At 43.1% G+C, this 17,604-nt stretch overlaps 1 protein-coding gene across 1 annotated transcript in view; it reads right to left on the bottom strand.

Annotated features, from left to right (window-relative positions):
• The window catches only part of pld5 (phospholipase D family member 5), a 54,795-nt gene extending 43,970 nt beyond the window's left edge, over window positions 1–10,825 (bottom strand). The window contains exon 1 of the mRNA XM_036554445.1: window positions 10,676–10,825. Within this exon, the coding sequence (XP_036410338.1) occupies window positions 10,676–10,825 (150 nt within the window). The remainder of the gene's footprint in view (window positions 1–10,675) is intronic.
• Window positions 10,826–17,604: the final 6,779 nt, after the last annotated feature.

Genomic DNA, 17,604 nt, shown 5'->3' with positions numbered 1-17,604 from the left:
ATGCACACATCTGCTAATTTGCCACCAGTTAGTGTTTACTCGCATGCACAGAGCTTTAATCACTATTCTGTAAAATGGTGTACTGAAAGCTATATTTCTAACAACCATGCAGAAGATGGCAAGGTGAAATCGTGCAGACTCTTCAGTGTACATTCTGGAAGAAATATCACTCATGCCACTGCAAAATATACAAATGTTTGGGATGAGAGCGCATTAGGATTGGATTTCACTTGAAGCAATAGGCCTTAATCATTGCCCTTAACCACACAAGCTTCAAGTAACGCAAAATGCAGAATTAAATAGAAGTATTAAACTGAAAAATGAAAGGATCACTCACAATTTTCCTTCCCATTAACCCCCAGCTATCCATGAAAAGCAGTCACATGCAGCAGGTTTATATTTGTATTGCCGTATCAAAATGAAGGTCTGTGGATAAAATACAAGTAAATAACCAAAATGATGTGCTTCTTATCACATGCATTATTGCTCTCACTCCACCTTACCATGTTGTCACAAAGTACAGCTGCTTTCACAAGCTAATAATTATGCAGTGTTTAAATGATCACCAGTTAACATGTGATGTGGTCAGACTCAGTGGTAACATTTGATGTACCAGGGCAAAATGGCAGAAATATCAATACTGTACGTGTGATATCATTTTCAAAAATGGAGAAGATGCACAAAGCCCACAGCTATTACATCTCACTGAATTTCTTGGAGGGTTGCTCTGTGCTGCAAAATGCAACAATGCCATCTGTTGTGGTGTGGAATGATGTTTGATTGCACAGTGGTAGTGCAAGAGTGATCTGCAGTACTTCTACATTTTATATTAATGTTTCTGCCAACCAGTCCTTTATTACCTGGAGGTGGAATGACCATAGTCACTACTGTTATGAGCTATCTGCCCTTTTCCAGGCAATGAAGGAAGCTTGTGTGAACGTGGTGGATAGTAGATAGTAAAATAATGCCAGGGAAAGGTATATCATACAAGATGCGGGAATTTGTGAATGCTTTGTAAATCCAACGTAACACTGGCCCCTGGATTTGATTTTTCTCAAAGAGCAGCTATAGGGTGCCTTTTAGGGCGACCGACTGCATGTGAGGCACACGTTCATACAACACAAGCCTCTAGTCAATAAATGGTGTACATTAATAGTGAGTGCACGTTAATACACTTTCTGATTTACAGAAAGACTGACAAGTCCATAAGAAAACAATTTCTTAACAGGGAGAAAAAGTCATTCTGAATAGCTACTCTCGGTCTTGTCGGTTTGATTTCCCTGAATTCAGTCCCATAGGAAGGGGACTCAGAGCATCATGCCTGCCCTGAACACAGCAGGATAACAAAGATGCACCGCTGCTGTCAGAAAAGTGGAAGCAGCAAGATGAGGAAGCCCTAGTTAGAGGAAACAAAGAGCAGGGCCTGTTAAAGATTAAGAAATGTGACTTTCTTCTAGTCTAGGTATGTCAGGCAGAAATGAATAAGTTCCAAACAATGAGAACATGAAGAAGAGGAGGAAAGATAAGCACAAGAATCGTCCATGGCTGCAGTTTCTGGTGAGAGCAATGTAATGGCAAGCAGGGTGACATGCCCTGGCTGTCAGTCTATTCCAGTCAGGCTCCAGGGGGATTGATGCCTGACCTAAAAGACATTACAAGTGAACAGCTGAAACATTCTACAAAGATGTGTCAGTTAAAAAGGGTTTAGTGCAACAAATGCTGGTTTTACTGGGAAGTATGTACTAACAGCAAAACAGTCTGCAGGTCTTTTCACTGACATTTTGAATTCACTAAGAAAAGGTGTGCTGTTACGTGCAGTATACAGTATGATTACAATTTGCAGTAATTGCTGAAACATGCTTTTCATCATGCAAAGTGCCAATTCAGTCTCATGTTGTGTTAGTAGAACACATTATTTTGTGAACATGAACATTGTCTATCCATCTGATTAGATCTGTAAACTAATGAAAAGTGCAGAGTTAATTTAACTGTCTTATTTAATGGCCCTACAAAACCATCTAGGTTGAGGGACAAATGCCCCTACCAAGCATTTAATTTTATATAGAACTTCAATCAGAAGCTCTTCCTGTTACATAATGTGGGGCACTGCAGAGCTTTCTAAAAGATGTCAAGACATCAGTACTGTATTGCTTTGGATTTGCTACAAGTAGGAAATTAAACCTTTGATATTTAGCTGGTTTGGATGGGAATCTATTACTGCAGGCAGGTATGAGGCATGAGTGGGACATTTAAAAAAAAAAAAAAAAGGAATGAGATGCCAGGAATGCAAACTGTCAATGGTTAAAAGCGGAATGCAAAGTTGTGAGGGTGAGAACTAAAACAGTCATTTTACCTTAACAGTCATCTTATAATAGAATAGCTAAATAGCTAAATAATAGAATTATTTCACAACATGAAGGAATGGATATCTTCTACTCTACAAGTAAGGAACAACACCTAAAAAATAATTTTAGTTTTCTGTTTCTTGCATTTTGCCAAAGCATTTTAGTCTATATTCTAACCTTGTTGTGATTATTTTCATTATAATTCATTGCATTTAATCTTGACCGATACTGAAGTCTTCCAAAAGATGCTGATGTTGTGCCAATAATTATAATAATGCACACCTTCAAGTGTTTTTTTTACTTTGAAAACAATGTTCAGCAAACAACCTCCTCCAGCAACTACCAAGCTAGTGAATAAATTTGCTAGCAAGCTACTTTTAAAATACCTCAGCAGGATTTCATAGAATGTTACATAGATACCATTGACCTGCATTACTAGCAAGCCACTAGTAAGGGAAGCATTGGTGTTTGTTAACAACCTACCAAACATAGATACAAAATAATGAGTAATAGAGATTATACAGTTGTAGGAACTTGTGTTTTTTTTATTTAGCTGTTAATTTTCTTACATAGCATCCAACATGCTGGAGACTGAGTTTGCACATATTTAATATAAAATATCCACATTCCAGCCGATGAAATGATTAAGACCTTGCATTCAGGGCAGTGCAGTCAGTCACAGTAAAATAGTTAACTCATGACAGAAACTCAGCGAATCTGACTTGTTCAAGGCAACAGCATTTCCAAATCCTCCCCAGTGCTTTTAGCAGGAGTCAGACACTGAGAGATCTGTCTGACCTATGCAGTGAAGGAGCCGTTTCCTTGCTTCCACCGTGCTCAACAGAGAGGCAGCGATAGTAAATGGTGACACCTCTTTAGGGGGATAAAGAGAGAGAGGGAGAGCCAGGGGCAAGCACAGAAATATGCATAGAAACACATACAGCTATAGATATCATCCCAAACACAAGGTTGATGCATGGCATTTATGAGGAACAGGTAATTCAACATTTCAACAGTAAGGATTGGGGATTGTTAGAGAGACCCTATTAAAACTGACAGAAGATGCTGATGTAAACAAATACCAGAAAAAAGAACAAATCCCTCTCACTATGCTGGCACTAAGATGTAAAAATGGTAATGGTGAAAAAGTTGGCCAACACCTCTCACATAAAAAGGTTTCATTAAGAAAAAAAAAATTAAACCAGAAAAACTAACATGAATAACGCAAAAAAAGCCTGTTTCACACAATGATTAAAATTAGCTAAAAGGTGTAAAACACAGCAGGAGAACTTCAAATTAATCTCTGTTCTATCCTTGCTTTTTCTGCTCCCAGTGTCTGCTCATTTATGTCATGTAGTACCCTTAGTTGGGTACCCAATTACCTAATGCCTGTGCAGCTGTACAAACACACACACACACACACACACACACACACATATACACAGACATTTATGCATGTAAACTGTGGTGAAAATTATGTAAAATGCTTTTTTAGTAGTTGCACTATTTGTAAGATTAAGTATACAGAGCTCTCAACACAAGTGCAAATACATTTAACCTAAAGACAGGAAGGAATATATTCGTGCATTTTTGTCAAAATTGTCATCTTTGCAAGTGGAAGATAGAATCCCACACATATTTATATCCATCTGATCCATCTGTAGCTTTGAAGTATTTTCATCCAGTTGTTTCACAATTTTTGCATTGATCTATGCAGTTTAATATTTCAGTTTTGGTGTCTCATAAAAGCAAAAAAAAAAAATTGTAATTATCTGCAGAATAACTACAATGAAGTGAAACCATTTTCACCAGCAAATTAATTGCCCAGCCTAAAAATTCCTGCAATAATAGGCAATGAGATTTAAGGACAGACACTGAAGTGAATATGTATGGACCACTGACTGAAATGGGCCCTAATGTTTTGTTGTGAGATGTTTATGTCTCAGTTCTTTCTATTGTTGATGTAAAGAGGATGTGAAAGAAATTAATGGACTTAAGAATGATAACATACTCATAGTGCAAATATCATAAAAATGTTTGGGGAATTGTACAAAAAAATGGGTGATGACATCTTACAAAAAACTGAAACTCCACACAGCATTGTACTATTCCCCCAGTGGCAAGTGACCATATTCTAAAGTAGGATAGAATATTGCAATCTTTTGTTCAGTGGTCTCTGAAGACAAACTTGAAGCACATTAGTCTAGATTTATAGAAGCTGAGAGATGCTATGGAAATTATTCTTCCATTGCTGATGGCTGATGATGTGTAGTCCTCTAAGCCTTATTGCAAGTGGCTCACCAACAGACATCTGTGTACAAGAGCTCTCAGAATGACAACTCCATCGATTTCAGTCTCTGGTTTATAGTGTACTTGCAGCAAAGGATTCCACAGAACAGCAAGAGAACTGTCAGTAGGTCAATAACTACAGTAAACCACAATAGCTACTGTAGAGTTTCACACTCTACAGAGAACAATTAAAAAATGCATCAGGTAATGACATATATGAGAATGTGATGAGAATGAAATATTGCATTTTTGGCAACACCTGCCATAGCAACTTATAACCATACACAACTTTTCAACACCTGCCATAGCAACTTATAACCATACACAACTTTTCATAAATTCTTGTTTTTGTATCTTAAAGGCTGAAATCAAGACAAGTGAAGTCAGACTTCTGAAAGCTTTATTTACACATTGTAACCAACAATATCTAAGCAAAAATCAAATACCTCAGTTTTTCAAGAAGTATTGAAAAGGAAAAACTTTGACTGTCTTGTTGGTGTATGTCTGCACACCCTTAAATGAATACTGGGTGGAAGCACCTTTTGCTTTGATAATTGACATCTAGATTTTAAAAAAATTCTCTCATTCTTTTTGCAGTAGAGTTCAAGTTCACTTAAATTGTGAGGGGTCCACATATGAACAGCTCTCTTCAGCTCAGTCCAAAAATTTTCTATGGGGTGAGGGCAGGGCTTTCACTGTGCCTTTCCAGGACGTTGATATTCCTTTTTCAGAAATTCCACTGTGGATTTTGTGTGCTTTGGGTCATTGTCATGCTGAAAGGTGAAATTCTTCCACATCTTCAGGTTTTTTTTTTTTTGCAGAGGGTAGCAGGTTTTTCCTCTACAATCATTTGGCATTTTGCACTATTCATTTTCCCCTCTGTCCTCACCAGAGCTCCTGTTCCTGGTGAAGAGTAACAGCACCATAGCATGATGCTGCCACCACCATGCTTGAAAGTAGGCGCTGTGTTCTTAGGCTGATGGGCTGTGTTGGCTTTGCGCCAAACATATCATTTGGAATTAAGGCGAAAAAGTTCTAACTTAGTGTTATCAGACCACAAGAGCTTTTTCAATATGGCAACAAGAGATCCAAAGTGTCCTTTTACATAATTCATACGAGACTAAATGTTCTTTGTGAGAAGCTTCCGTATTGCACCCTACCCTACAAATCAGAATTGTGGAGAAGTCATAAAATTGTTGCTATGTGCATATAGGGGCCAGTCCTTGCTCTGAAGTCCTGCAGCTCTTTTAATATTGCCGTTAGCTTCTTAGCGGCCTTCCTGATGTATTTCCTCCTTGCACGGTTGTTCATCTTGGAGGTATATTTCAGGGCTTTGTTATCTTTTTATAACCCTCTCCCAATCTGTCCCTTTCGGAATTTCAATCGTGGAAAATTTTGGGTATCCCCCTGTTTACATTTACATTTATTCATTTAGCAGACACTTTTATCCAAAGCAACTCACATAGGTTACAGTTCTTTACAATGTTATCCATTTATACAGCTGTATATTTACTGAGGCAATTATGGGTTAAGTACCTTGCCCAAGGGGACAACAGCAATGTCCCAGCGGGGATCGAACCGGCAACCTTTCAGTTACGTGTCCTGCTCCTTAACCACTAAGCTACACTGCCACTACACTGCTGCCTTGTTGCCTATAGCTGTTTCCTTATACTAGCATACACTAAGAAACATGGAAACCTACAGGAGCAGCAGATTTTATTTCAAATCCCATTATAAAGAAAGTGTAAACTTATGCAACTGAGGTGTTTTAGTTTTTAAATTTAAATTAATATTAATATTCAGAAAAGCTTTGCCTTTGTTTTTTACTTTTACGGGTTACCGTGTCTAATAGAAAGTGTAAAAAATGACTTAATGGGTTTTCATTTCAGGCAATAAAAACAAAAAATCTGAAAGGGTGTGTAGACTTTCTAGATCCATTGCACAATGGAGCAAGTTACATAAATGCATCCAGTTGTATTTTGCACATTGCATATGTGGTTCTTGTTATTTGATTATTACTCTTTTGACACACTGAATAATAGAACAGCTCCCTAAAGCTCCACTAAACACATGATGAATGTGGAGTTCAATTTCATCTTGAAAAATTTACAGTCCCGCCCTGTTACTGTGTTGTTGCTCCCATACCGATTTCTGCCTGACTTCATACCTCGTCTCTGCCTGCCATTCCTGCCTTGGGCGCCCGATCTGTCTGCCTACCCGGTTTTGACCCAGCCTGTTCCTGTCTCTGATCCCTGCTCCTGGTTTGTGTCTGTCTTGGACTGCCTTTCCGGTTTTTTGACCCTGCCTGTACTGCCACCACGTACTTGCCCAGCGATTCCAAATAAAGCCCTTGAAACCCGTACTCACCTGGTCTGCGTCTGAGTCCGTGCCTGCGCCCTGACAGGTAGGTGAGCTATCTTAATTTATTGCCTAGACAACATGGTTTCAGACGTTTTGGTTTAAGGCTAGATACCAATATAACATTATGTATGGCTTTATTTTATACTGTCACTTAGCTTTAGAAATCTGTAGCTCTGTTTGAGTAGTGGGCTTTGGAACTGGAGTTCCTGTTTCTACGCTGTGATTCTTGGAGTGAGTGACAAGTGTTTCAATCCCTGCAGGAGTCGTGGCCCCTTTCACATAGTAGTAAACTGTTGATTAGAACCATCAAAGATTAATGAGAGAGAATTGTGTTTTCCATCCAATGTGGCCACAGTAAGACAAATGGATTCACTTAGGCTGAATAAAGAGAAATGTTTACACTTCTGCAGTATACAGACTGATAGCAAAAAGAGTAATGGCTGTATTTCCATTGCAACAAAAAAAAACAAAGATGGGATGTGTTTGTTATAGATTGCATCAACAAACTGGAATAAAAAATAGATCAAATTTAAAAAGCGTCTGACAGACTTTGGTACTCATCCAATTTAATTCTGCTGTATTACATCTAGACAGAATCCAGGCTATAATGGGCAAGCAGTGCACTTTCCATTCAACCTGTCAGAGCTGTTTTTCAGTAGATAAGACTTTCTATGCAATAAAAGCGTGAAGGTTGTGTTTGATGTGGTTGTAGTGATACTTGACTATGAGCCGGGGTAAACAGGGAAAAGAATAGGTGGGGATATATAAATAGGGATTTTTACAAATGTGGACAGGACCAGCTTGTTTGGTTTGGGATTGTGTGAAAATTCTCTTCCCAAATCATTGTTTGGAACTTCAGTCATCAGTCACTCATTCACATTAATTTGTTTCTACAAGAATCAGTCATTTAATGATAATGCTTCAAAACATGTATGCAATTATTTGCTTTAGAGCTTGCAAAGTCTAATGTGATGTAAGTAAAAAGCAGATTTCAGGGTGGTGTGTACTTATTTCCATACAATGTATATATGGAAATGTCTAAGCAATAGCTCTTATGTTGATTTGGTTTCACTTTAGATTACTTAAGGCAGACAATTCACACTTTGTTTTCACTGGTTTAACTTTTACTAAAAGAGGTGTACATGAACATCACAATGTGTCCTCTATGTTTTTTCACTACATTCCAGAGTCAAGAACAAGCTGCTAGGAATGTGATGCTCAGACTACCAAAGAATAGAGCCACTGTGGATTTTGGTCCTGGATAAAATATCTCAAAATTACAACAACAAAGCTAGCAAACTAATAACACAGCCTGGCAATCAGTAGTTAGGTTGTCATTTACTACTGTTTAACTACATATCAATAAGTGCTTCATTGTCATAGGGAGGAAGGGTATTGTGTATGTTTGTGATCCTTTGGAGTTTGTTCAAGGCTCAAGTATGTGCGAAGTCCAAATGTAGCACATAACAGGAACATAAATCAATATTTCACTGTAACACAATAAAATGACTACAAAGAATATTATACCAGCTCTACCGCTGATGAAATGATTACTCCCACCATTCAACACTCAGCATCAGCACAGAATATAACAGATTAAATTAAACAATGGATAGAGTAGCCATTTTTCTGATTTCCACCTTTCCATCTGTAATGTGCTTGACAGGCATTGTACTAAACTGACTGAGAGAAATGATTTTGCTGGTCCAAAATTACAGATAACCTAGATCATTTACATAAAGTTATACACTGTACATTATTAGAAATATATAAATGCTTTCTTTTTGTTGCTTATCTGATGGATGTAATCATTGTTAGTGTTCTTAAAGACAATGGCTTACAGGAGGAACTTACCTACAGTCCCTTCAATAATAATAACTTCAGAGGAAGTCATGGTCTTTCAGGTTAAGTCCCCCTTGTTCTGTTCTCATGGCCAGATTAAAAGGATGATTCCAGGCAATAAATGTTTGTGATTCTGGACTCCACTGAAATACTGAAGCTATGCGGGGAAACTTTATGGAAGCATAGGAGAGACATTGGAAAAACATACTGCTGAACTGCTGATTACACTTACAGCACGTCTCCTATGAACTACTATGTGATTTTGGTATATCACTTCCATGCTCAGATAAGTGCTCTAGATTCCACTCATCTTGCATCAGATAACATAGCTATTTCATTTCATCATGGATCATATTCCTATGAGTATCACTGGAAATACACTTCTATTCATGTTAAAAGATGGTACAATTGACAATACAGTGGAATGGCCGCACTTGATGGATGGTATCATGTGGAATTATATATAGTTAGTTAAATCGCTTGATGAGGAACTGCTGATGAATTTTAAAGCAACAGACTCACGGTGAGTTCTGTCACCATGCAGTCGCTATGCTATGGGAAGTATTGCTGATCAGAGTATTATTCACGTTATGTGTCTAGAAATGCATTGTGTATGCGTTGGCCAACTTCCACTGATGTGTATCTAAGACACCAATTCAAACCTGGGTGTCATCCACTAAATCAGCTGCCTTCTACAAATTAACTACACTTAACAAATTAACTACAATTAACTACACACAAATTAACTACACTAGGCATCCGTATTTATGTATATCTTTTTTAGATATATGGAATACAATCCTACTTTCATGTGACATAAAGTGACATAACATCAATCTACTTTAAGTTGATCAGACAGACAAGTGATCATCTCTTGTGGATAACATGGTGACAGATGACAAAGGGCACTTCTCTGTACACTGAAGGTTTGTGCTGACTGTGCTGTGTGAAGCCAGAGACAGCCTTATCACACCTTCAGGATCAAATCTGAAAAGCTGCAAATAAAACCTCACCCCACTCAGAGCTTGCATAAACTGCTGCGTCGCTGGCTGTTGACCTCGCAAGTCATTGCATCGGCTTAATGCCTCACTCCAGCTGATATGAAGCAAATTGAATGGAAGCACACTATCAGCCTGTGAAATGTGATGGGTATGACAGCGAGGAGGCCATGACCAAGAGGAGGGTGCCCTGAAACACCCGTGACTTAAGCAGAGGTGCTGGTGAGAGGGAGGGGGATTTGCACAGTATGACAAAAGTGGTACAGATTTGGAGGATGGGTGTGACTTGAGACTGCGCTCCTTCTCTTCTGTTTCCAGGGCAGTCACAGCACAACAGAGCCAGTGTCATGACTATTAAAAAAACTGCCTCCTCCATCTATCAAATATTTAGAGAGAGAATTGCTGCAAATGTACTGCTGCACACACATTTAAGAAGCAAGGCTGCAAGATAGTGTGTCTGGGATGTCTACAGTAATGCTGAGAACAAAGCAAGAGCACAGGAACAAAAACTTCTGAGGGTCAGCTTTAGATCAGCTTTGCTTATTTGAAATGCAAGGCATATAAAAGGTCCTTGAATCACCATAACGGAGTGACTGATCAATTCTCCCTGCACATAACTCAGCACCATCCTGGAATGCATTTCACTTTGTTCCACTTGTAACATTACAAGCATGCCAATGAAAGAAGCACAGCAAACAGTATAGCCACATTGAGAGAAACCGACATCCATGCAGCAGATTGTTGAACACGGTTATTCCGTGTTCAAAGAGACCCAAACTCCACACCTGATAGGGCAGACCCATGAATACTGTGTGTGAGTCTCAGGAAGGGTGTGCTTACATGCTCGAGTTTGTCCCTCCTGCGGAGCCAAACCCCGGCAGAGTAGTCCTGCTGCTGGACAGCGCTGTAGACGGAACTGCCCATGAGTGATGCTGGACGTGGGAATGAGGTGGCCTGCTCCGGGCGCGCCTTCAGCCCCAAACCCTCCATTTGCAGCCTCCGTGCCTCCGTTCGTCTCGTGGCCCTAGGTCTCAAACACCAAAGCACTCTATCTCCTCCCTGCCCCTTGGAGCCCCTTGTGGGCTCAGCTGCGGCTCCATAGGCTGCGTTTGCCTTCCTGTCTGTCTGGAGCAGCAGTCTGTAGCAGCTCCTCACTCCTGGGCTTCTTTGACTGGGGATCTCCCCAGCAGTGGGAGGGGCACTCAGAGAAGCGAGCAGGAGATGTGATGCAGTAGCACTGCTGCAGTTATCCAGAGAGCACCACACATGCTGGGAAAAAAAAAAACCCACGCTCCTTCCAGGTTGCTATGGAGGCACTGCATGTGTGTCAGGTTAGCTGCATATTCGAGCATGTGCTTAGAGTTTTGACTGTGGTGCTCAAATCCACTGCCAGCCTTTTGCATACATTACTTCGCAGTAGAGCTCCTTTACTTAGGGGTCTCGATAAAGCATTCATTTGTCAAAGCCGAAGCACAGATAGCACGCTGTCTTTTTTATGACCATCCTTCATCAGAACCAGTTCTCCCCTAGGTGATGCAGTGAATTTAAATTATCATTCACCTTAAGATGCAGCAGTGGAGTCAGCCCAAACTTTAATTCCTGCTTTATGACAAATTATCAAAATATTGCTGAGATGTTGAGACAAGTAACACAATATGAAGGCTACAGCAATGTTACAAGTGCAGGAACATGTTCTAGACTCACATACCACATACCGGTGCACATGCATCAAATTCTACGAGAGTTTCAGCCTCACAAGTGACAATAAGAGAATGTAAAGTAAAATCAGGTCAACCAGGCAAACATATTTGAAACAGACAAACACGGCATAAAAAATTCAACCATTCTATGGAGCCATCAAATATTAATCATTGGTGGTTCATAGAACAGGTCATTCCATTTGTCCTACTCCCACAAGATATTAAAGTTAAGTCCTTCTTTAAGGTGACATTCATTCAAAACATACTTAGAAAAAAGTCAGCATTTTCAAAGTAGAGGAAGAAGCAGAAGCACAAGAACATGGCTATAGATATGCAGCTTGCACCAGAAGATGAGATGAAGTTCAAATGCTTATACTTTTATTTATGTGACATAAACATTGAAAGCTGTCAGTTTGGCAAATTCCTTTAAGAAGAGGATGACTGTCAAACAATAAAAAAGGATGAGCAGGGCTGAGCAGCTCAATCAACAAGGTACTTGGTCTTGAGTGCATCTTGAGCTGTACAGTTTGGGTTTGACCCCATGTGTATCATGAAAAGACAATGATCAGAAGCCCACAGCAGTGGAACAAATTGGTCTCTGGGAGATACGAATGGGCAAGCTGGACATAGCTTCCTTGTCTTACCACTGCCTGGTAGTTTGCGATTCATCAGATGCCTGCAAGGTGCTCTGATGATATCAGTGGATTATTTGCACACCATCTTTCAATGAGATGAGCCTCCTGAGAAACTGGCAATTGATTGCATAAAGGCAGAAAATCACAGATGCAGGAAATAAAAACTGTTTTCTTGTATAAATATCTACCCTTTTTCTTAATTACACAAGCTATTGTTTTATTCACTGTCCTCTCTGATAAGGCAGCCCAAACATGTGCTCAGCTAGTCAGCATCATAAAACAGGTGTTCATCAGAAAGTCAGCTATCAATACAGCTCACTACAGCTTCACTCCAGATAGCTGTACAAGACAGCCCACTGAATTACCTTTCCGACCCATGCCAATATTTTCTGCACTTTCCATTGCATTGTTTCAATTACTGCCACCACTCATACATGTTATCTTATAAACCACTGTATTCAGACATGACAAAATTTTAGCTAGCAAACAACTGTAGCTTTTACCTCAATCGGTCTCAAACAAGTGACGTATCACTTCCAAAACCGCAGTGCATTTTGGGTCTTGGCACCATTTTGAGTGTAAACAACTCAGCACGGACCAGAGAGTCATTTGTCTCAGTACATTTCTTTGTGTGTGAGAAATGGGACACTGGTGTTGTGTGAAAAGCTGCAATAGTAATTCAAACGGTAGAAGCGGTAGAAGACTGCGGGCCAGTCAAGTTCTTCCACACCGAACTCATCAAACCATGTCTTTATTGTCCTTGCTTTGTGCACTGGGGCACAGTAATGTTGGAATAGAAAAGGGCCTTCCCCAAAATGTTGCCACAAAGTTGGAAGCATAGCATTGTCCAAAATGTCTTGGTATGCTGAAGCATTAAGAATGCCCTTCACTGGAAATAAGGGGCCTAGCCCAAACCCTGAAAAACAGGTGTGGCCATATAGTGTAGAAACATCCAAGCATGTGCGCGCGCGCACACACACACACACACACACACACACACTTGCACACACTGCACAAGTGTCTTGTGCTCATTTAAGAGAATGCTCGACTAAGTACAGTTTAGAAGTACTTGTGCTACATTTCAGAGGGAAACTTTCTTCTGCACTACCTGTGCTATATCTCAATTTAAGTATCTTAAATTGGCTCCACATTGATAAACTACAACATTAAAATGCTCTCGACTTCTCATGTCATTACAGGTCAACCTGCACACGAGATGATGGAGACTGACCTAGACTGGGCTCCATCCCTACATCTAGGCCACACAGACATCAAAGCCACAGACACTGCACGCTCTGCAAGACGAAGTAATCGGGAACAGCTAAGGAACGACATACTGCAAGCAACTGAGATGGGGGTCCACCAGCCTGGAGAAGTTGGTGAGCAACACAATGATGAGGGGACACAGGAGGCTGCACAAGAAAGTGGCCAGCTAAACACTGACGATGGAACAGAAAACGCCAGTCAGGAGGTGGCGCAGCCTGAGTGTAACTTGTGCGCGCTCAGGTACGCAGAAGTGAGCCGCCTGTTTGAAGAAAACCGAGTGCTGCTTGACTACTTGACAAGCTCAGGATCTCTGACGGTTTCTTCGGAGACAATGACGATAAAGTAAAGTACGACACAGGTCTACCACATCTGGGAACCTTTATGGCTTTGTTCAGTTTTTTGCTGCCTCTCATGTTCGGCCAAAAGAAAATTCTGACACCATTTCAAATGCTTCTGTTAACCTTCATGCGCCTTGGATTGGATCTGCCTGCACAACACCTAGCCCATCTCTTTTGTGTTTTGTGTCATTTTTATATGCAAACCTGAGGCGTGCGATTGTATGGCCAGACAGAGACACTTTGCACAAAATTATGCCGCATCAGTTTGTGGAGGCCTTTGCACACAGAGTAGCAGTGATTATTGACTGTTTTGAAATTTTCACAGAGAAACCATCAAATCTCAAAGCACATGCCCAAATGTTTTCCAGCTACAAGCACAGTCACACCATGAAGTATTTGATAGGTATTACACCCAAGGGAGCTATTTGTTTCCTATCAAAAGGGTGGGGAGGCCGTACAAGTGACAAACATATAACCCTGAACAGTGGTTCTTTTGATAATATGTTGCCTGGGGACATTGTCTTGGCTGATAGAGGTTTTGATATACGGGAAAGTGTCGACTCCCAGCCTTTACAAAAGGCCGCTGTCAGCTAGCTGCTAGAGATGTGGAAGAGACTAGAAAAATAGCACATCTAAGAATCCATGTTGAAAGGATGATTGGAAATGTTTGTCAGAAGTATAAAATATTGACAGGAACCACACCCATCAACATGATACTGCCATGTGAAGGTGAGGAGGTTACCATTTTGAATAAGATTGACAAACCATTGGCCAACTATAGTTTAGAAATATGACTGCTAAGGTAGTATTCTGTGCATTATGTAGTACTGTACATTTTATGAGCTATGTTTTGTTATAATGTACAATTTAACCCCTTTTTTAATTCCATTTGAGTCTGCCTGTCAGGCAGCACAGGGTAGGACACAGTCGCAGACCCCAAAAGACGCAAGGGCAGAGAAAAAACACACGGCAGAATCAAAAAACCAGAATACAGGCAGGGTCAAAAACCAGGGAGGCAGTCCGTGGGCAAATCCAAAACGGGATAGTCAGAACGGGCAGGGTCAGACAACAGGAAGGCACGATCAGGCAAACTAAGCAAAGCGGCAGGCAAACAACGGAGTCAAAAACGGGCAGGTCGAAATCACAAGAATAGCGAGTAAAGAAAACGCGGGGACGAAACAGGCAAAAAACACTGAGACGAACTAGCAATGACTGCACAGCGAGCAGGGTATATATAAGGACAGACCGACGAGGGGATGAGATGCAGGTGCGCAGGTAATCAGGCGGAGACAGGGCGGAGAGAAGGGCCGGGCAGAAACACAAGGCGAAAAAAGGAAAAAAAAAAACCAAAAGCGCAGGGCTAGGAGGCGGGAGTACTGACAGTACCCCCCCCCCCCTACGAACGCCACCAGGCGTAACAGCAGGTGCACCAGGGTGCCGGCAGTGGAAGTCCCGGATGAGGGCAGGGTCCAGGATGTCTCTGGCGGGGACCCAACATCTCTCCTCAGGGCCGTAGCCCTCCCAGTCCACCAGGTATTGGAATCCACGTCCCCGGCGCCGAACCTTAAGCAGACGGCGCACAGTGTACGCCTCCGCTCCGTCGATCAGGCGAGGTGGCGGCGGAGCCCGGGGAGCAGGGCAGAGAGGACTGCGGATGACGGGCTTGATCTTGGAGACGTGGAACGTGGGATGGATGCGACGGAGGGAGAGCGGGAGCCTGAGCCGGACCGCTGCAGGACCAATAACCTTGGCGATAGGGAAGGGGCCGATAAAACGAGGAGCCAGCTTTCGGGAGTCCACCTTCAAGGGAAGGTCCCGTGTGGAGAGCCACACTCGTTGGCCCTGGCGATAGCGAGGGGCTTTGGAGCGGTGACGATCAGCAAACTGCTTGATCCGGGCCGTGGAACGGAAATGAGAAGTAAACTGGGGACCCCGGTCAGACACGACGTCGGTGGGCAGACCGTGTAAACGGAATACATGGTTCACCATTAGCTGGGCCGTCTCCTTGGCGGAGGGTAGTTTGGGCAGCGGAATAAGGTGAACAGCCTTGGAAAAACGGTCGACGACTGTGAGGATGGTGGTGTTACCGTCAGACAGGGGCAAACCGGTAACGAAGTCGAGGGCGATGTGAGACCAGGGTCGTCTGGGTACAGGCAGGGGTTGCAGCAGGCCGGCGGGTGGTCGGGTGGTAGTCTTATTCTGGGCACAGACCAAGCAGGCGGCTACGAAGTCCCGCATGTCTTTAGCCATGGTGGGCCACCAGAATCGTTGACTGATGAATGCCGCGGTGCGACGAGCACCGGGATGGCAGGCGAGTCTCGAGGAGTGCCCCCACTGCAGGACCTGAGAACGAACTGGCTGGGGAACAAAAAGACAGTTAGGGGGACAGGAGCTGGGGCCCGGTTCGGTCTGGAGAGCGGTGCGCACGGTGGTCTCTATGTCCCAATGCGCCGCCCCGACGATACATCGGGCGGGCAGGATGGTGCCGGGCTCCTGGGTCTCATCTGCAGGGGTGAAATGACGGGAAAGAGCGTCTGGCTTACGGTTCTTGGCTCCCGGGCGGTACGACAGGGTGAAGTGGAATCGGGAGAAAAACAGGGACCAGCGGGCTTGTCGAGGGTTAAGGCGCTTAGCCGTCCTGATGTACTCTAGGTTTTTGTGATCTGTCCACACCAGGAACGGCAGATTCGCCCCCTCTAGCCAATGCCTCCACTCCTCCAGCGCCAGCTTGATAGCCAACAACTCCCGGTCGCTGATGTCGTAATTACGCTCCGTGGGCGAAAGGCGATGGGAGTAGTAGGCGCAGGGGTGGAGCTTGTTGTCAGCCGATGAGCGTTGCGACAAGACTGCTCCCACACCCACATCCGAAGCGTCCACCTCCACCAAAAACTGCCGGGCAGGGTCAGGCTGAGTCAGAATGGGCGCCGAGGTAAAACGGGTTTTTAGATTGCAGAACGCCCCTTCAGCTTCCGGGGACCAGGCGAACGCTCTGTTGACCGATGTTAGAGCCGTGAGGGGAGCTGCCACCGTGCTGTAGTCGCGAATAAAGCGTCGATAAAAGTTCGCGAATCCCAGAAAGCGTTGCAGCTCCCGACGGGAGGCGGGGCGAGGCCACTCCTCCACAGCCTGGACCTTCTGCCGGTCCATCTGCATGCTCCCTGCCGTGACGATGAAACCCAGGAAGGAGATAGTGCTACGGGTAAATTCGCACTTCTCCGCCTTGACGTACAGGTGGTTCTCCAGCAGGCGCTGGAGAACACGACGGACATGCTGGACATGTTCTGACGGGGAACGGGAAAAAACGAGGATGTCGTCCAGGTAAACGAACACGAACCTATTAAGCATGTCGCGAAGGACGTCGTTTACCAGGGACTGGAACACGGCAGGGGCATTAGTTAAACCGAATGGCATAACGAGATATTCATAGTGCCCGGATGGAGTGTTGAATGCCGTTTTCCACTCATCCCCCTCTCGGATCCTAACCAGATGGTAGGCGCTACGAAGATCCAGTTTCGTGAAAACGGTAGCCCCCTGTAACGATTCAAATGCAGATGTCAGAAGCGGCAGGGGATAGCGGTTCCTCTCCGTAATGGCGTTGAGGCCCCGATAATCAATGCAGGGACGGAGGGAGCCGTCTTTCTTGCCCACAAAGAAAAACCCGGCCCCGGCGGGTGAGGAGGACGGACGAATAATGCCGGCGGCGAGGGATTCCCGGATGTATTTATTCATTGCCTCGGTCTCCGGTGCAGACAGGGAATACAGGCGGCCCCTAGGAGGAGATGAACCGGGCAGGAGGTTAATGGCGCAGTCGTAAGGGCGATGCGGGGGCA

The sequence above is a fragment of the Megalops cyprinoides genome, chromosome 1, assembly GCF_013368585.1.
Source record: "Megalops cyprinoides isolate fMegCyp1 chromosome 1, fMegCyp1.pri, whole genome shotgun sequence".
Taxonomy (NCBI): domain Eukaryota; kingdom Metazoa; phylum Chordata; class Actinopteri; order Elopiformes; family Megalopidae; genus Megalops; species Megalops cyprinoides.
Note: the sequence above shows the minus strand (reverse complement) of the source record. Positions and strands in the feature narration are given on the sequence as shown.